The sequence below is a fragment of the Rhopalosiphum maidis genome, chromosome 1 (assembly GCF_003676215.2).
Source record: "Rhopalosiphum maidis isolate BTI-1 chromosome 1, ASM367621v3, whole genome shotgun sequence".
Lineage (NCBI taxonomy): Eukaryota > Metazoa > Arthropoda > Insecta > Hemiptera > Aphididae > Rhopalosiphum > Rhopalosiphum maidis.
In genome coordinates, this window is record NC_040877.1 from 35,221,093 (window position 1) to 35,243,790 (window position 22,698).

The window sequence follows — 22,698 nt, forward strand, 5'->3', positions numbered from 1 at the left end:
ATTTTCCGATATTATAAAACCGATTCTAAATAATATTAAAATTAAAAATTCAAATGCAATGCTAGGTAAAAAAAAAAAGAATTTAATTTAATTCCGTTTCCTTTAATTTCCGACGAATATCTTATATATTTATTAGTAATTATATTACATATCACCAAATTTTTCTTTATGCATTAATTCCTTGTATAATATATATATATAAGTACTGAATAATAAGTGTTCCGGAGAAATATATGCAGACGATTAACGCAAGCGCGTAGGTACTCGTATTCGCAATCAGCTATTTGACTATTTCAATAAATGCCTAATTAATTATTATATATTAAACCATTATTCATTACTCCGGGTCCTTTATTTGCCTCATATCATCCTATAATTTCTATGATGAAATATACATATTTTATAATGTTGGACTTCGTCCATCGATAGTATACATATATATAATAGTATTCAGAACGCCGAGTACAAATAACATTATTTAAAAGACATATAATTTTGCTCTTAAAATTGTCCGCAATAAACAATAAAAATTTTCCGTCCGCCGTCCGGGTTTCGTTTGGCTCGACTAAGACGATGGCGATAGTGAAGTAAAAATATAAAGAGTGGCCTGACTTAATATATTATAGTATAATAAGTACCTGATTACCTAGAAATACAAGCGGAAGCGTATACCTAAGAGTATATACCGCCGAGTCATTTATAAAACGCACATCACTCATATTGACTGTATTATATTGCAACAACTATACAGTATATAATAAATGTATACATTATGCTAGACGATTTACATAATGTACTCCCTCCCTTTTTCCTTAGCAATATTTTTCGAATTCTAATTTTCAGATTTATTAAAAATACTTAAGAACTACATTTTAAAATGCTTAACATTTTTTGTACCACTTAAGAAGTGCACTGTTTAATACTATAACTTTTTATGTGTATGTTTTTTTTTTTAAGTTAATGTACCTCTTCTAAATCGAAATTCTAACGAGTAGTTTTGAGTTATTTAACTCTGTATATTAATAATAGATCCATAGACCATATAATAGGTTAATAATTACTAATTAGTAATCAGTAATTAATGTTAATCTATAAACATTTCAAACTCAAAACTTTTTAAATGATATAAAAAAATTCAAACGATCTAAATATTGTCTTTAAACATTTTAAAAATCAGGATTTAAATAAATTCAATATTATGTTTGGCGAATCACTGCCACGTATTCGTTATTATTTGTGTATCATATACCCACGCACACAATACGAGCCGTGTCCATTCTAATGTGTTCTATTCCGAAACATGTTATACGACTTCAGTATAGCCGTATAGGTCGGGTAAAAGCGGCGGTCGCGCACGACAAAATAATGTAATTTGTGGTCGCCGCGCGCGCGTGTGCCGATCTGCTGATCACAGCGCAATCGCCAGACGACGGAAACAGCCCGCCGACGCCGGAGACGATTATTTTCGAAAAATCGTCTGAAAACTAATTCAATTAAAAGTCTACACGTGCACGGGCGTGATTTCAGATGGTTTGTGTTTTGCTGTCTCATATTACAAGAAACCAAACATCGAAAAATCGGACAATTTTTAAAAATGCAATAAACAACATTAACTTTTTAAAGTTTAAAACTCTTCGTACGCGTTTAACCATATTATAATAACGCGGGTAGAATAATATAATAGTATGCTATGCACGCGCCTCCTTGTTCGTGCAAAGACGTTCACGATTGCGGAACATTATAATTGTCTGGCCTGCAACTAGCCACAGTGGTGGTGTCGTTACAAATTATATCATTCGTATGTATACTATACGCCGGTAATTTAATATATGCAAGCATTGTGCGATGCGATGGTTTTTGTGAGATATAAAGTCATGAAAACACGTTGGCCAATGGCAAACGTGTGCTTTTCGAATATAGCGCATTGTTCTGATTGTCATAAGCCTCGTGCGACAACAAAAACGCCCTTGTATTTGCTCTTTATATGTGTGTACGAGAAAACTTAAAATTATTCGCACGCGCACTTCATATTCGTACTGCGACGGTTGTATTATACTTACATTACGATGGTCACTGACCATAACCGTCAACGAAACCAGCAAACAGCTTACGACGGACACTCAACAACATAGTAACTACACCTGCACCATTTGCCAATGTACACACATACCGTCGTGCGGTTAATCATTCGTAATCAGAGAGCTTGTAATCGAGACCGTTGTGAATAATTATTATAGTTTTTATTTCAGTAAAAAAAAAATTCTGTGCGATAGTTATAATAACACAAACTGTCAAGTTCGGGAAAAACCCCACGGAGCCACAACCGGAACCGCGTAGTACGCATACCACATACCGCGAACAGAGTGGTGGTAAACGAATGGCGCGAGAATCAATGGTCGGCGGCGGCGGCGGTGGCGGTGCCCCGGCCCCCGAAATCCGACGAGCCCGTCCGCCAGAACTCTAACCGGACGGACAGACGCCGACGATCAACGGCCGCGGCCTCGCCTCCCTCTGCTCGCGTTGGTTTGCGCGCGCAAAACGAAAATACCGAGCCCGCGGATAGCCGCCCGTTTACAGATCCTCGAGCAAACGTGATCCGGCCACGCGACGCGTATCAGTCTGCCGATACGTCTGATGCGGCACGGTCGTCGTAGCGCTCAGCGATAAATAATAGTGTCGACGATATCGATTTACATATTTTATATCGCATCGCGTACTTATACGAAGTGCCGTTCGGCGGTCTGCACAATATTGTCGCACGTGTACGTGTCCCCAAGCACGCGAGTCGGTGTATACACACGAAATCGCACGCCATGAAAACGTTACTCTGGTCATGCTGTTGGGCGCTGATGTTCGCGTCGGTGTTGCGGCCGTCCCTGTCCACGCCGGCGACGACAAACAGCACGTCCGCGGAACAGCATGCACGTCGATTGCACGACGTCGGAACGTCTCGAAACTCAACGGCCATTACGGCGTCGTCCCCGGCGGAGGACGGCGGTGACGACAGCGGTCGGGCCGCCGATTCGGGAGAGTTGACCGGCGGTGACCGCGGAGAAGACGACGGCGGTGGCGGCGCCAGTGACGCCGACGGAAGTGCAACTGACGGCGGCCGGGTGTCCGAACTTTACGAGGATCTCGAGGACTCTGTGGTGTTCGAAGACTCGGACAGCCACGGTCGCGACGGCGGTAAATCTGTGGACGACGTTGCCGCGGACCACCAGCCGCTGACCGACGCCGGACCGGTACCGGCCGCGGCTGAGACCAGCGAATCGTCCGCGTCCGCCGAGGAGTACGACGCGGCCGCGGATGACGCTTCGCCGGCCGGCACCAGTCCCGTCGGCCACGTCCTGCAGCGGTCGGTCAAGTACCCCGAGTACGTGCGGTCGTCCAGCTACCGCAGAGGGTGGTCGGGCGGCAACGTCACCCGTCCCGAAGAGCTGTTCCGATTTTGGGACCCGTATGAGTGGACAGCCACGCCGGCCGTATCGCCACAGTGCGCCGAGCACGTGCAACTGTACCAGGAGGCACTACGCAACGGCAAAATGTGGGCGTTCAAAAGTAAGTGCACTGCTAATTCGTTACATAACTCATACTACCCCTACGTATTAAAATTCGTTAAAATATTACCGGTCAAATTAAATATTGATAATTTTCGATTTTTATTAGGCGCCCACATAGATGGTACACTTATAGACATTACGTTTTTTTTTTTTTTATTTAAAAATACTTTTAGATGCCGATTAAATTGTAAAAGAGCAATTTGTTTCAGTATGTTTTTGAACAATTTTTTTTTTTTTTAATGAATAATATGTTAGAAGTGCTATACCTTTTTTTTAATAATTGTTAAAAGTACATAAAATACTTAATTGGGTACTTGTTTATGTGCTAAAATTATTTTCAACTTTCCATACAAGCTTTATAATAGGCCAGCCATCCGTAAAGCGTAAATATGCGTAAAATTGTGACACAAACAAATTTGCATTAAGAAGTTAACATTAAGTGTCTTTAGTTATAATGTTATGACAAATTAATTTATTTTCAACTAAAGTAACGACATTATCTGTGTTCGGTAAGAAATGTATTTTCTTAAGTGTATATAAATCGGTCTTATAATAAAAAATGTCTTAACATAAACGTAACACTGTAAAATAATAATTGATTTACTTTTGATAAGATATTGTTAACAACAGTAATCAAATAACAAACAACCACTCAAATTAACTATATTATTCATATTCCTACAATCTACATGGTAATAAATGTATTAGACATGAATCTATATAAGGCTGTGTATTTTAGTTTTTAATTCCAAATATACACTATTGCAGTGTTTTCAAAACGAACGATAAAAAAGTGTATTTTACACTTTTCATACTTATTCTTTTTTAGCACGTTTTTTGTATTTTTTTAATATCTTTGATGTTATTACTACATTAAAATGCACGTAACCCTATTTATGAATTAATAGTTATACATAAATAATAACTAATAACTAATGAGAAATAAAAAATATATTGCGTTCTAAAAAAAGAGTATAGGGCAGCATAATAAATATACTTAATTACAAATTACGACCATAAAATAGTCGTTTATAAAAATAAAGCTCATTTACAATTTCTTCTTTTTAGTCTTGATTTAACTACAGAACAAAGTTTTTGACTATATTAACTTCTAATGAAACTTAATGAACCAATCGCTGGTTGGTGGTCGGGTAAAATTTTCTAAGATTTATATATATTAAATGTTTAATGAACCTTTATTGTCATTTACATAAGTCTCAAAAAACATAATAAAACTCATGAATGTATTGTAAACAAACATAATATTTATCTATGCGTATTATTTTCAGTTAATACTTTTATTTGAAATAAAATAAATAAGTTTTTTCTTATTTTTTTTTTTTATTATTAGCTACTAGTATAAAACTATGATAGCTCAATAATTAAACAATATTTTTATTATTATACTTAAAATAAATTTTACTCGAAATTGATAACAACTATTAAATATTTCAAATTGTGAAATCTGTAAATAAATAAAAAATATTTATTTATTTAATAAATTATAACTATGTGATATATTGTTGAAAAAGTATAGGTACACTAAAGAATAATTACTTTTTTTTGTTTTGTTGAAACTTTGGTTGGGAATGTGGATTGTTTACCTTTGTAAAATAAGAAAATAAAATATTAATATCACAATGTAATAAAAGACAATAATCGAATTAAATAAATATTTTTCATCAACACTAGCTATTACATAGTCAGTTTCAAAATAACCGTAATGTAACAAGAATAAGACTTTTTATTAATAAGGACGACTGCTAAAAAAATGTAAAAACCTAATAAATGGATTAAATTATTGGTGTTTTAAGAAAACCTAAATTTGTTCAAAAGTTTAAAATATATTGACTCGTTTAATGCGAGACTTGAACCTCGATTAAAATGAATAACTCGCGGGTATAAGCTTGTATAGCTAGATCATAATATTGTATACAAACCAAAACCACAATAAAATTATCTAAAGACATTTTTTTAATATTTTACCAATTTTTCATTTGTATATTTATTTATTGTTACTATGTTGTCTTGGCTGTATTAACATACTTACATTTATCACGTTAATCAAACAAGATGAACGACCTACAATCATAGATACAACATAAATTTAAATAAATCCTATTTAAGTCTACCGCTATATAAATTATATAGGTAGCAATACAGATATGATAAAATATTACAGCAATGGTTAATATGCATTTATTTTGATCGCTTATAAGTAGACGTTAATTGCATTTTGCATACTCCCATACATAGTAATTATTGGTTTTAAGATCCATAGCTCAGGTCGCTCAAGATATGAAGTACTTCGCCTCCCTCCTCCCACCAAAATTATGTTGATTCTAATCACTTCAAGTGCCACTAATTTTTCAAGTCTATAGACTCTTTTAAGAGCCCCACTTCTTTTATTTTTTTTCAATTTGAGCGCTATACCTATATAATTATATTTAGGTCATCGGCCAATGCGGCCTTGTGTAATATATAGTAAGCACTGGGCACACAATACAATAATATAACAGTTATAATGCTGTCGGATCTCTCAGGATAAAATAATAGGTTAGATAATATTATCATCGTCCATCTATTGTGTCATACACATATTATGGACGCATAATATAATGTTCATAATCCCGGGCAGAATCAATGTACAATACAACACGACAATTTTAAAAGTCTTAAAATATAAACTCAATTAAAAACCCACTGAACGCGTTAAGTATTTTTAAAATATTTTCAATAATCACGTTCAAATGTATACGATTTACTAAAAAAACTTGATTATAATTTATAATTTTCAGCATAAAATTATGAAACTTTCATAAATATGTTTGCCAATCTGTTATTTTATAACATTTATTTTTAAAACCTTAGTCCCTACAAAATGTAAGGGCTAAGAAAACTATACTTAATACTTATTGCCCCGTCTCAAATCGCATAGAGGATAATCTCAGTAGTATCCATCAGGCAGAACACCAAATACTAAAATTGCATCTGTTCTCGAGCGGGTGAGTTTCAATTACTGTAGTGTCACAGAGAACAAGGAAGAGTATATTATTTAACCATTATGATTTATTTATGTGAAACATAGTAGTTCACTGATTTTTTTGAATATTTAATCACTAATATACTAAACTATCTTAAAATAATCAATATTTTTAGATACATTTTTTGTAAGCATTATAATTATCGAGCACAACATGAACATTTTTTTTACAAAAAAAGGGTAGGTGATGAGCACGTATACTTTTGTTAAGTACATCATGTACTCTCAAAATTCCTCTGAGCGCCATTAGATAGTATTTGCAACTCAAAAAAAAATATTGGTAAAAAATGTGTAATAGATCCGTAGGTAAACAATTGAGTTATTTGCTTGAAACTTTTTTATTTCCCCAATGGTCTTCCCACAAACTTAGGTACGTTGTTTATAAATTATAATAAACGCGTCAGGGCGGAAATCAAGTACCATTTTGTAGGTGATATCATCGTCGTTACGTAGATACTCGTCACCGAACTGTAAGAGATTGTGCGCGTTGTGTCGGAAAATTAAAAAAAAAAAAACAAACAGACGCCGTTTAATCGCGGATGTGTTATAATAATATAATATAGAAACGACTCCAGCGAAACCGATCGCGCACTTCGACACTTGTATTATTGCGTGTGACCGCCCGCGACCCACCGCCGTGGGTAATTCGATTTTCGTGGGCCGGGTTGGTTGGGAAATCGAAAGTGTAGCCAATTAACAAGGACCCCGTTTCAAATGGCGCGTGTCACCGTCGTCATCACGGTCAGTGCGTATAATACTATAATGTACTTATATTTTTATTTTTATGTGCTGCAGCGGCGCCGTTGTGTAGGTATACGACGTATATTCGACGCGAATCGAACGCGATTCGACATACGATAATATACATTATATCTTGTATATATATATTATAAGACAATATATAATATATAGGTAATGTATTTATTGTATATTATGTATATCGAATAATAATATATCGGGTGATTCATATTCATGCATCAAACAAGACAGACACTGATTATATATTACAAAAACCAATTACGTTTTTACAATATTTTATTATTATTTTATAGTATTTTTATCGTTATAGTTCTTTTTTTTTGCTGTCACTTTTTTTATGGCAACAGGCATTTTCTTACTTCAAAGCAGAATATTTTTTTGAATACTTGAATATAATAAAATCAATTTTTTATCGAGTATTATTATGAGTTAAAAGTATTTAAAGTATAAATAAGTAGAATGAAGTAATATCTACTGCTTTGATACTCTGCAAAATGTTGGTCCACTAATCCACTTATCTAAATTTTAAATACTTATGAATTGTAACTAAAAAAGTCCGAAATTTTATAAATCGAAATATATTTGGAATATGAAATAAATACATATGCTGTCATTTAAAAGTACAAAAAAAAACTTTCTTTAATTGATGTAAATACTTTTGAAGAACGTAAATACTTTTATTCCAGATAATTGTAGCGAAAAAAATTCACTCTGTATATATCTACGGAACGCATAAATTATATTAGATTTGTATATGTCTTACGTCTGAATGTTTTTTCATACTTGTCCGTGTAAACACGATCGGAATTCCCATTCACGAAATTCAGCCGTAATGTGCGTTGGACATAGGTATAATATTTTTTTTACGCATAATATTTAACTGCAGGCATTTCGTTTAAACGTAAACAAATATATACAATGAGTGAACAATTTTCCGGCCAATCGCATTTATTGGTTGCAGAACGAACTCGAACCGAACAATCGCCTATACCACCGGCCACAGCGATATCAATCGGTCGAGTGATGAGATCTGCAAATTGCTAAATAACAAATATAATAATGTATATTCAGCTGCTGATAAATACGTAATAATACGACACGTCCATGGTATTGGGAAAAAATATCATGTATACTGAAAGATAAAATATTCAAGTTAAATTGTAAGTTAGAACATATTTAAAAATATATTTTATTTGTTAATCATTGTCAAGTGCCAATAATAAATTAAAAATCATGAACAATAATAAAGTATACATATAATGAATAATAATAAAGATAATATTTTCTCATAGAACTATTATAATATCTTCGAAACATTTGACAACCATACTCAAACTATTATTATTTTTTGTAAATAGGCATTTTCTATTATTTTTTTTATACATAACAAAAAAGAAAAATAGAGCCAAAAGGTCGCGACAATTATTACTGAAATTAAATACCTATATTATACCTTCATGGTTTTTTAATACTTTTAAACGTATATTGTATTTACAATATACATATATGAATGATAAGAATTTATTTCACCTGCAAAAGTAAGATGAGCATTTTTTAAGATAAAAACTAACCTATCGACTTCAAATTATATAAACCTATATAGTATAAACTGTAAATAAATAAATAGGTTAGGTCATCTAAAAAAAAATGTTAAATATATTCAGATCATTTCGACGAACATTACAACTACGACTTACGGCTTTCACAGGCCAATTTTACTGTGCCGTTTGGGTTATCACTTATCGTTCCAGATAAATATTACGTATTCACAAACAATTAAATAAGGATGTATAAAGAGTCCGTATCCATAAATAAATATAATTCGAAAAACTTTCTTTCAAACACCTTTTGCGGATATGTAGAGTATTGTAGTGTGAATAAATTAGTTCATTTCTACGAAATGGTAATTTATAAATTGGTTCTTAAACACCATCACCCACGAGTGGATGTACCATATAAACGTATAATAATACGCTATAATATTGTTATGTACATCAAGCCATTAACCAAATAACATATATTAAATTATATTTGTTTTGATTACGTCTTTTTATGCATACTCCATAGTTGATGGTTCTATCGCTACTATAACTATACAAATCCGATCTGCCATAAAAATAATACATTGTTCACAATCGAATCTCTACGTCGAAATATCTAGGTACCAAAAATGATGTAAATATGTACAATATATCACTTCATTCATCAACGAGAGAAAAAATAAAAGATACGAGCACATCGATTTTGCCTAGAGTGTAGGTATGCGTATATATATCCGTATTATAATACATTATCTATAAATAGCACAACGAGACGAATTATTTAATAAATAATATACAAATAACAACAACTATTCACAATAATAAAATCATTAACGTGTGTAGCCAACAAGAACGGTGTTCCTATAGGATATACGACGATTACCTATAATTTATTTATTTATGAATGTTACAATACAAGTGCATGCGAGTAGACGACCTCGAACTTGACTCCTCAGTGTTTTGCAATATTATTAAGTCTCGGAAACCAGTTTAAAAATCCAATGCATTTTCGCATCTGTTTCTTTATTTATTTATTTAACATCGTTATCGTTGTAGGTTAGGTTAGATAATATGTATTTTTTCTAAGACAATAATAAAAATACACATTAAATTGACGATTTTTGAATTAACTGAAAGCTCCCCGACGTTTGATATAGAGTTTTGGGACGATTGTTCGTTTTTCAAATTTAAAATAATAAAACGACATGATGTACACATCCAACGGTTCGCGACGAGATGAACGAACCGATAACGTCTGCTACGACGTCCACGCGTGTTCTCTATAACTATAGGCCTATAGGAAGAATACTACTGGATATACTTCCCGTGGCTGTCGGTAAACGATGTTTTTTGATTGTACGCCGATACATAAATATGCAATAGCAACAGTAGTAAAACAATCATTAATTATGTTCATTATCAAAATACGCAAAATAGTGTAGGTATATGAAAAATAATCCATCACCATCTTCTTTTTGATCGCATATTACTTACAACAGTGTATTCAACACCATATATAGGCGTGCACAGACTTATTTTTCGAAGTATGCAGAACACTCCCACAATAGTGCATTGCATACTTCAGCACTCCCAGACGTACAAGATTCTGGTGAAAACATCTACACAAATGTCTTACGAAATATTTAATTTAAAAATTTATTTTTTACTTTTTTAGCTACTTAATTAATATTAAAACCTTAAATAGCACATTATAAATTGTATTATAATATTACCTTAAAATTCAGTGGTTCCCAAACTGTGGACCACGGTGCCCTAGGGGCACCTCGGTCTACGTAAAATTGATTATCGATGAGTATTTTTTTGTTCTGTCTTTCGTGTTATTCACAGCAGGGCACCATGGCCAATTTGGGTCCAAAAAAGGCACATTTACACACATTTTAGGGGTAAGGGCACTTCTTAATCCTTCTAAAGATTGGTTAATTGTTTAATCTATAAAAAAAATATGTAACTAAATCAACAAATAACAAAGATTATTATTTTTAATATTTACAAAATGAATAATCATTAAATTTAATATTTATGAACAACAAATTATTTCAAAAAAACATAAACAATATTACTTGAATAAAATTCGTTTCAGATAAGTGTACATGTTTTTAATACATCATTCTCCGACGTCTGAATTTATTAGAAAACATTATACGAAGCGTTAAAATATCGCTAAATATATTAATTGATATCTTGAAATTTAAATAAACCTTTAAGGTATATATGATACATAAATAATAATTATAGCATATTTATTAATACACATGGTTATAATAAATAATTTATTACTCAAGTGCATGCATAGATAATATTATATTCGGGCGTCGCCCGTTACCACACAAATGCGCAAAATACGCATGCGATAAAACCGCATACACATTTTAAAATACTGGATATCCCATTACCGTTCACAAATTTAGTAGTATAATTTTTACAATTATCGTTGCTTATCGATAAATAAATATATCTTAAACGAGATGGTGTGATATTATTGTTAAGCTTTATTTGTAAAAAATTATATCCATAATGTACAAATTTGTAGTGAGTTTTCAGTCAGCTTTTAGTCTTCGAACAATCAAACTAAAAATTTAAAATAAATTAAATGTAATGTTTAAACTTTTTATACAAATAATCATTGAAATGTGATGAGGAACGAGAAGCCAATTTGGTATAATAATACTAACATTTATTAAAAATATAGAATATGTTAAAAAAAAATTTAAATTTAAAAAAAATATAGGTATCTACAATAAATTCATATTTAAATTATTACATTATTATTACAAATTATTTACATATAAATGCTATTTTTAATTATATTGATGTAACACACGCATTTTTAATTTGGATTGTATATTTTGACTTTATAAAATTTGAATTTAATTCTATGTAATATTTTTAAATTTCAATTTGTAATAGTTTTAATAAATTTGTGCGGTATTGGATCATGTATATTTGGTAACGGAAAGCGTCGATATATTTGTATTACAATCTGAAATAGCCATCCTAGAACCTATAGGATTTATTTGAATATTTTTAATATTTAATTAAAAATCTTCACTAAGATATCAAGATGTATTTAAAGATAAGTCTAATGTTCATTGGATTTTTTTTTATTTTATCACACGTAACTCTTGTAAATAATTTTTACAAGATAATACCAATATATAATTAAATAAAAATAATTAAACTAAAGGTTTTAGGAATAGCTTATATTATATAATAAAATAAATTACTTATGTGTTTGTTAAATTAAACAAGTTATTGAATAAGAAACTGGTAAAATAATATTATAAATATTATACTTAATAGTTAATAGTATATTATTAAATAAATGTGTGTGTTATCCGATGGGTTTTAGTTATTTACACATATTATATAAATTATAAAATTATTAAGATATATTTTTATTGATTTATAGATAAACAACTACTTAATAAATTAGACGTAGCTCGTAAGTATAAAAACATATGTGTTCACGCGACACAATCAAAACAACATTGACTAAACAGCATACAACAACAATACAGTAAGGTCAAATTTCCATTCGTTTATTCTTTGCTATAGTTTAAAACCATAAAAAATCTTAATTCCGTAGTATGAAAATTGAAACTATTTTAAAATATATCATATTGTACACGAGTTGCAGTCAATAAGTATACGCAATAATACTTATATTCATTACTGTAGTAAGAAAGCTGAATACCACATAGGTATACGCACTCGTGTTAACACTATAAAAACTCGTTTGAGCACTTCAGCTGAAGTATCTTTTATAATCATCGTGAGAACAAAACATATCGAAATATTTTTTACTATAATATGCTTATGCTTGTCTTTTTAAACATTTAAATTTAATTTATTTTGTAGTAACATCATCTAATTTTTAACAATTTAATATAATAAATATAAACATATTTTTAGAAAATCGTAACGGCTGACGTACACACGTAACCACATTATATGACTTTTTACTATATAATATAATATTATATTAATTATTCTTTAAAATGCTTTATGATTAAAATATATACAATCAGAAGAAAATAAAAGAAAAAAAGAAATTTTATTGTATATATATAATATACAAGTAGACAGTAGTAACAACAAAGAGAGCCAATCGCTCATCTAGGAAGCTTTAAAAGCATCAATTTAATGAATATAATTTAAATAATTTATACCTTAAAGGTACCTAGCCTTTATTTTGTTTTACATTTTTTTTTTTTTTTAATAATATCTAAATGGGCGCATATAAATTACATAGATTTTTTTCTGTATGTAAGAATAAATGTTGGAACAAAAATAAAAAATCCACAAATATTATTGAAAAAAAAAATCCAAATTTTTATATACAATTATATTATATTTAAATAAACTAAAATTAATTTATAAACTATAGGTATAGTGTTGGAATAATTTATTATTACACTTTCAGAATATAAGGTCAACTTTAAAAACTTAATTTCAAATAACAAACGTACCAAATCTTTTACTAAATCAATGTGACTTTCAACTCTAGAAAAATGTTAAAAAAGTCACATTTTAATGCAATTTAAAAAAAAATCAAAAATAATTAGGTTCTGTTTTCGTAAAATTAATATTACATACCATATGTCACTAATCTACCATTCAACAGGATAATTCTCTTATCGTTCAAAATATAAAATTAAAAATATTTATGTTTATCACATTTTATACATCATCAATTATAAATTATTAAATTATTATAAATAAATAATTATTATTTATCTTATTTAAATCGTATAATTATTTATTAACTATTTATGAATTATTATTATTATTTATACAATTAAACTTATATTCAAAATATTAGACACAGTAACACGACTTAATTTGTGATGAACTGATGAATAATTGAGAGTCTTGATAAAAATGAAGTAAAACAAAACTGGTAACTAAAATATAAAATGTATAACTAATTTTTGTTAAATGTTTCATATTGGTTGAAGTTTTAACACTGAAATATATATTTAAATTACAGAAAAAACGTACGTAAAAAACTATTTAATGTAGTCTCAACCTTAAATTATTATTGAATTATATTTAAGCGTAAAAGGATGCAAGTAGACATCATCTCTTACATTATTATTGCTTGAATATTAATGAATGATAATTAAAGAGAGATAATTAAATTTGATCAGTACATGCAAAAGTTGCAAACTTATCCTAAAAGCATTAGCTTGTATGCGAATTATTTGAGTTCATAAAATAAAAAATGTTTCTTACAATATCAAAACAGAAAGAAAACTTAAAAATTTAAAATTATATATAAATTATATCACGAAAATAAATAAGAAAAATACAGGTTTTAATTGTCTATTGTAGGGTCTCAGTTAGAACACTAAGTACATAATTTTTATACTGAGCAAAATTAGCAAAAGAAAAAATAATATTATTATATTGACGTAATAATAATATACTTATAATATAACTATATTTCCAAAATGTATATTATATTTATTATTTTTTTTTTTATGCATTTAGTGTCAGATGCTAGTGGACATTACAGCAGTGGTTATTTCTGGGGAAATACGTTCTGGTTAGGATCGAAAAGTTTGTGTACAGAAATATCAGAATATGATAAAGAACTACCTTTCAAACTAGGATTCAATATAATAAAAACATACATCGCCTTAAAAGCACCTATTAATTATACGGTAAATATGATTTTACTTAATTTATAAAATATTAATAAGGAACTCTGTATTTTAATTCTATTTAGTATTCATAAATAGTAGAATATTATACAATTGTACTTATACCTTTGATTATTATTTTACAATTAATGTAATAATCAAAGGATAATATAAATTATTATTAGTATTTTTTGTAATTACTTATTTCGCAATATTGTTTATATTTTACCAATTACTTTCATAATTATCTTACACATACATTTGTAAGCAGGAGAGGTATCAACACTTAGGATTGTGTATGCCGTACTCGTGTTCCAAAGAAGACGTAGACGAGATGGTCAATCAAACACTACATCAAGACATCCCTGAAAGAGATGTCAAAGTTGCCAAAGTAAAATCACCTCATGATTACTACGACTTATTTAATGACAGAGTTTTCTGGCTCCTCGTGTAAGTGCCCCCTCTCGCCCCATGAGGCGGCTCAACCGTCGATGAAGTTCTATTCAAACCATAATATTTTCCCGTTTATAGAATAATATCGGCCACGACCGCGGTGTTCCTGATAATAGGAACAAGCTTGGACGTGTATTTAGAAAAAAACAACAGTAACAAAATGAACGGGTTCATGTTTGACAATTATAGATACGCTGTCAGCAGTGCCAAATTACAGCCGCTCTCCGAACATTCCAAAATCGATTTGGAGTCGGGTAAGACTGGGTTTTTGAATATTTAAATAAATTATATTTTATTCTAACGTATTTCTATATGTTGTGCAGAATCTTCAAAGAGTTCTGAGAACTTATCTAAAGCCCAGCCGATGACTTGTAAGTACTTATGCCGAAAGTCCTATTGCGTAATGACAAATCTTAATGATTTATAATTGCGTTTTAATTAAGGTACAGCCGTGAACATGCTGCTGGCGTTTTCGGTGCGAAGAAACTTAAGACAAATATGCGATAAGTCGATTGGTGAAGACACCATATCCACAGTACACGGTCTTCGATCATTGAGCATGGTTTGGATCGTATTGGGTCACGTGTGTATCGTTTCATTTAAATACTCGGGTAAATAGTTTCGATTGATCACCATTCGTTGATCGTCGTCTATCACGATTTACATACATAAATCATAAATGCAATGCGAGTTCAACATTTCTCATACAATAAATATTTGTTGTAGACAACATGGAATTCCGTACCACGGCCGAACGGCATTTGTTATTTCAATTGATCAACAAAGCGACGTTTTCAGTAGATACTTTCTTCTTCATCAGGTAAATTCAGTGTTGTTACGCATTTATATAAATACACTTTTATTGGTATAGAATAATTTTTTATATTCATATGGTTAATTTTATCTTATTTGTTTGGTAATAATTTCTTAAATCGTGATTAAAATTATTATTAATTTATCATAAATTCATAAAACTATTTTAGTAACATCAATAATTCATTCGTCATACATCCAAATTATGTACCTATTGTGTCGAAAGTAATAGATACTTTCGACACAATACATCATTTTTGGAATTATATATTAATTAACCTATTATAAAACGATAACTTTGTTTTGTATTACCAAAATAATATTTAATAGATAATTATTTGAGTATTTTTTTTTAAATGTGTTAAGAGCATTAACTTGTACCTATAGTGTACCTTTAAATTTTCAACGTATTTTCTCATGACACTGAAGACACTAAACGCAATTAATAAATATAAAAACACCTATATAACGATCGACTTATTATAATCAATTCATAACGAAAACGTTTAGAATATTATTAATGACCTAAACTTTTTGGTGTTGTATTTACAGCGGACTTTTGGTTTCATTCCTCTACTTCAGGACCACGGCAAAAGTGGACGTTAACAAACTGACCAAAACCACAGGATTTTTATCCAATTTTATCGAGTTTATTGGACTGCTGATTTACCGATTCTGCAGGTTAATAGCGCGTTCAAAATTATGTGCAGACTGTAATAATTTGTTATTCGTTTTAATAAGAAAATATTCAAATGTTTACTCAGGCTTACTGCACCGTATTTCTTTGCTCTGGGCGTCGTACAACTGACAATGAAATGGTTCCATTACAATTCCGTGTTCGACCCTCCGACAGACGACCACTTAAATTGCCCCAAATATTGGTGGAGAAATCTGTTGTACATCAACACTCTGTTCCCCGTTCAAGACATGGTGAGTAAAAAGCTACCTAAAAAATGCATTAATACAGTCACCCAACGCAACAATAATATTACGGTATTTGTTACAGTGCATGCTTTGGAGTTGGTACTTGGCAGATGACACACAATTCTACATACTGGGAGTTATTCTTCTTATACTATCTGTTCGGTGAGAGATCAAACAATTAATTAAACATAAACAATAAAAAATAATCTAATAAGACAAATGATAGACTATTTGTACAGGAATACGACGTTGCGTCGTTGAACAAATTGAAGTTCCTATAAAATAGTAGATCTTTGAATGATCAACATTCAAAAGTCTTAATGGCCAATGGCCATTAAAGAAAAATCTAATCAATTAAAAACAGTAAAACAAATTAAAATATGCTGTTATTATGAAAAGTGATTCTGAAAGTAATAAATAAAAATTAATTTAATTCAAATTTAAAATAAACCATTTAATTTAAATTATTAATATTTTCTGTAAAGGTAAGGGTTAAGGTTAGTGATTGGAATGTTTCATGTTTGAAATGCAAATAGATAGATTTCCTTTACCAATCACCTGACATTATAGATGATTTACAAGTTACAATCATATAACATGTTCATCGATAGATCATTTACCGTATACTTAACAATTTTTTGAGTTATGATTACTAGTTACTACAATTGATCACTGTTTTTTAATAACTGTATCAAAACGACCATTAATTTAATATACATTAAAATAGATATACAGTATGTGTATGTGTACTCCCTACTCGAAATATGATTCAATAAAATTACATTTCCTTCAAAGGTGAAAAACTATGGATAAAATACTTCGGAAAACTCAATTAATAATCAACTAGTTAAGTTAGGTAAACTATAGGTACACATCATTATCATCTACATAGGTACAAGAATTTTCTCAACAAAATAATACTGTAATAATGTTTTTGAAATTCTTTATTAACTTTATTCCAAATAAGTACGTTTTATACGTATAATATAATTCCATTAAAAAACCTTCAATAAATTACCCACAATTCGAATTTCCATCAACAAGTCACCACTCATATTTCTCCATCGTACTTCACTTACATTTATTGTAAACATATACAAATTGTTTAGTAAATGATAAATTTAATGTTTTGTCCATTATAACCTTAATAATAGAAAATTGGATTTTAGATATAGGTAATAAATAATAATAATTGTACACCTCAAAACTAAAATAGTCTTATTCAACGATACACCCACAAATCGCAATATAACTTGAAATAGTTAATCATTTAATCCTTGTAGTTACAAGAATACAAATTAAATATCATTACGTTTTTTTTTTTTTTTGTAATAGCATATTAAAGACAATGTAAATAATATATTGTTAACGATTAATCGTTTTGTTTATTTTTTTTTTTCGATTGACTATTACAAATTAGTGAGTATTTATTTACATCATATATATAAGAACTCTACTACAGGATAAAGTTATCTTTTATATAGTGTGAAAATGTGGTAAATTTACAGTAAATGTTATATTCAAAAGTTTATACCGTGTGAAACCGTTTTTTCTGAATCACGTCGTTATTATACAACAATTATCATTTATAGTACTGAAACTGGACCACTTTTTATTTAAATATAATTAAAATTTAAAATGTTCACTATTATTGCCTATATCAAACCCCTTCAACTAACGGATGTGTGGTGTCTTCTTAATAATATTACTTATAACTTATAACTTATCAGATTTGAGTTTGAAAGAACTAAAATTACTAAATATCCTACACCAATAAATACACTTGTTGTAACATCAGCAAATAGATTGAAAAATAATGAAGCTATCGAGAAGCATATTATATTTTTTGTATCTTTACAAATTAGACTAAAGTACTATAATAATTTACGAACGTCTTGAAAACTCACGACACCGATTGGCTGTTTAGGTATTTCAAAGCAGCTGCAGTTATTTTAGTTTTCTGTACGATCGCATCGTGGTTCACTACCGGATATATAGCATACACCAACAAGCACATGCCAAAGTGAGTGATTGGTAGCAATTGTTTTTTTTCTTTTGTAATTTTTGTTCTGATTAAATATGACGAACAATATAACTTACGCTTGTTTACAGTATTGACGACCCGTTAGCGCTATTCGACAAAATCTATGACAAACCGTGGACGAGACTAGGGCCGTATTTCGTGGGCATGTCCATTGGATGGCTGCTGTTCAAGACCGAGTGCAAAATCAAGATGAACACGGTGAGTGCTACAGGCAGCGTTTGCTTCGATTTTCGACAGCTATATCACTTTCGCGTTTTACTATTTGCAGCTGATCGTGATTACGGGATGGACCGTTTCGTCGGCGGTGCTTTGCAGTCTGATATTCGGTCTCCATCAAATGGATTTACATCCGGTCGCGGCAGCCGCGTACTCTTCGTTGAGTCACACTCTGTGGGCCCTATGCTTATCGTGGACAGTGATCGCTTGCGCTACCGGACATGGGGGTAAGTCACATGCAATTTCAAACGTCCAAGTGCAACACACCCACACAGTCCATCGTTTTCTTAACAGTAATAATTATTGTTCACGACGTTTAAATGCATCATTTAACACCATTAACACTTGCAGGTTTACACTATCTGTACACGACTGAAAACATTTTTAATCGATACTTACCAATTATAATAATAAATTGCATCACTTATATATGTAACAACGATGTTATTATCCTGTCCACAGGTTACATAAACAAATTATTGTCCTGCAAAATATTAATACCGTTCAGCCGGACAACCTATTGCGCTTACCTAGTTCATCCGATCATCATCAGGTATGTGATAATGAAAAGAGACACTCCACTCCACCTGACCGTGGAGACTGTGGTACGTACACAATACATTAATATTTATTATTATACATTAGTATAATTAGTATTAATTAGATATATTATAACATACCTAGTACCAAAGTTTGAGTGCGTATTTTAAACTTGTAAATGGGTAGCGTTTCGTCATGGAATAAATATTTACTCAACGAGTTCTGGATCTGATCCATCCAATGGTGTAATTTTGGGGGACCGATGATTTAATTAACCAAATATCCAAGTATTAAAAACCTTCAAATCTTCTAAAATAAAGAAATAATGCAATACATTTTTAACATAGGTACATTATTAGATAAAAATTAAAAATATATTTTCTCGAATTTGTATACAAAGTACCTATATTAATTTCATATTTATTTATTTTTTTATAATATCATGTCGACGTACTGTCAATGTTGTCAATGTTGATAGAATTATCTTGGCTACAAAAATAACCCAATAGTATTATTTCGTAGATTGTGAACTCTAGGAACACAGGGCCGTATTAGCGCATAGGCACTATAGGCACTGTGCCTAGGGTCTACGAATATTTTTGGGGCCTACAAAAATAAAATGTGTGGCTACTATTTTTTTTTTGTTACAATTATCTTGTTTAATACTTAAATACGAAGGATAAAGAAATATTCAAATTGGCGTGAAATGAGTTTTTTTTATGGTTTTAACAATTTAATATATATATATATATTTGTAGACTGAAAAAAATTAATTGTTTTTAAGATTTATTAAAATTATTATCATATAAAAGTTTAGATTTGATTTTTTTTTTGTTTTTAAAGGATTAACATATTGAAATTCAGCACTTCCTCTCCTAAACAAAAGGTTTTATATCCATTTAAATACTGGACACCGTAGTGCTGTATAAGCGCATAGGAATTAAAAGCAATGTGCCTAGGGCCATGGCTGCAACTGAAAAAAATTCGGAAGGGGGGTTCAAAATTTTTTTTAAATATAAATACTAAAAATGTATAGTCAATTAACTTTATTCATCACTATAAAATATTTCTATTTTTAAAAAAATCTTGGGGACCCCTGGACCCTTCTCCAGTAACAGCTTTGCCCACGATTGTATTAATCCGGGCCTAGGTACCTATCTATGATCACACGATTGTCATCAAACTATATTTTTCAAACAAATTTAGCACTTATTTTATGATGAAGTATTAAACTCTTATGTAGTTTGTTTAATATTATTTAACGATATGGATACCAGGATACCTACGATTTGTTTCTAAGCCATAAAATAATGTTTAAGACTTGTAAATAAACAAGCAAATATTAGGTTATGATTTCGGTTTTGGTAAATAAATTAATTTAATAGTTTAATACACCTAATATATTAAAGCCCAGTTAAACACTGGATTATTCATCCTTACATATGATAGGAATAATAATAAGTGAACTGATGAATATAATAGGTTAGATACCTTATGTACAAGGGCGGATACAAGGGAGAACAATGGTTGCAATTGCCCCTCCCCCCCCCCGTTCACAAAAAAAAGTATCATACATTCCAACGAAGTTTTTTTTTTTGAAAAAGATGATGACCTTTTTTTAGTTGATAACTAACAAATTGCCCCCCTCCCCGTTTATGACCACTGTATCCGACCTTGCTTAGATATAGGTAATAGGTATTAGACCATCTATACCAGGGATAGTGAACATTTTTGTACCAGCGTGTCAAATAAAAATTTTGGTTTGATCTTGTTTTCCCTGCGTGTCAATACTACTTTGATAACCTTTTTTTAAACTTAAAAATTCCCACATCCATGGTTTGAATGACAAACTTTTACACAGTTGCGTGTGTCACTAAAAGAGTGTGCGCGTGTCACTCTGTGACACGCGTGTCATAAGTTCGCCATCTCTGACCTATACTGTATAGTTAAATGTACTTATACGTAAATATATACTTAAATTTTTCTTTGGTTTTCAGGCAATTTTGTTTTTGGGACAAATCGTCGTGTCTTACCTTTTTGCGTTTATCCTTTCAATCGCATTTGAAGCACCGATCGTGTCGCTGCTGAAACTCGTGTCACCCACTAAACGGAACAACCACTGATCATTTATGTTTTCTGTACTTCATTTCATTGACGTCTATGCGACTCAGCCTATTATTTTATTTTATTATTTACTATTGTATATTACTCGTGACTCGTCCACCAACGCGACATACTCGAAAACACGTTTTTCTCATCACGACAACAGACTACAAATTCGCAAATTAAAATAATAGTATTTACTACATAATTATTGTGGAGAGTGAACAGAGTATTTATAAATTAATTTATAATATATTTATGTGTTGATTATTGTTTTAATAATATGACATATTATTATATTATATGTTAATAATTGTTGTTATATAAATAAATAAACGATTTTAGTTTTAAATAATTATATTTTTACGGACTAAAAATGTTATTGATTCATGAAGTATGTTGTAACTATTATTTACGAATTAGGGTATTCATATGATGTACACATCTTTTTTAAATACTATGTGTTAATTTAATGTAACAAATTTATAATAATTTGACAGTAGATAATATGTTTAAGTACCTATATGATAATGATGCACTGCTTCCTAAATCATAAAATATTGTTAGATATAATTTCATTGTGTATCTTTTATTTGTAACATTTGAAAAATATACGTAAAATGTAATTTATTTTAATGAATCCTACCTAATATAATATCATATCTAATGAAATTTTTTTTTAATATTATTAATTATGATTTATAAAACATTTACTTAGTCCCCATCATGAAATTATGGACATCATAACTCACATGCGCTGTCTTAACAAATACATAATATACTAAATTGTATGTACTGAATAATCTATTGAAATCTGTTGAATTTAATGTTAGTCAATTGACCTAATAATCAATATCAAATTTAAAGTATGAAGTAAATCTAGGGAATTTAATATATTTTTTTTAATTTTAGAGTGATTTATGTCAGTTATTAATATTATTCACATTTACAATGGTACCTAGCATATTTTTCTCAGCATAGTAATGTTAAATATACAAATGTGGGTATAGACGGTACAGTCATATTAAGACTAACT

General features: G+C 30.3%; 1 protein-coding gene across 1 annotated transcript; it reads left to right on the top strand.

The window, feature by feature from the left end:
* Positions 1-2,514: 2,514 nt before the first annotated feature.
* On the top strand, positions 2,515-22,169 carry LOC113549398 (nose resistant to fluoxetine protein 6-like). The gene is made up of 15 exons (XM_026950674.1): positions 2,515-3,558; positions 14,418-14,590; positions 14,841-15,019; positions 15,101-15,276; positions 15,346-15,393; positions 15,466-15,633; positions 15,749-15,842; positions 16,388-16,516; positions 16,600-16,765; positions 16,842-16,921; positions 18,687-18,782; positions 18,872-19,001; positions 19,072-19,246; positions 19,482-19,624; positions 21,557-22,169. Exons 1-15 carry the CDS (start codon positions 2,814-2,816, stop codon positions 21,680-21,682), a joined length of 2,628 nt encoding a protein of 875 aa, XP_026806475.1. The 5' UTR covers positions 2,515-2,813; the 3' UTR covers positions 21,683-22,169.
* Positions 22,170-22,698: the final 529 nt, after the last annotated feature.

Coding starts and splice junctions, on each gene's coding strand:
- LOC113549398 (XM_026950674.1), top strand. CDS start 2,814: ATGAAAACGTTACTCTGGTCATGCTGTTGGGCGCTGATGTTCGCGTCG. Junction 3,559..14,417: donor CAAAATGTGGGCGTTCAAAA/GTAAGTGCACTG, acceptor TTATGCATTTAG/TGTCAGATGCTAGTGGACAT. Junction 15,277..15,345: donor CAAAATCGATTTGGAGTCGG/GTAAGACTGGGT, acceptor TATGTTGTGCAG/AATCTTCAAAGAGTTCTGAG.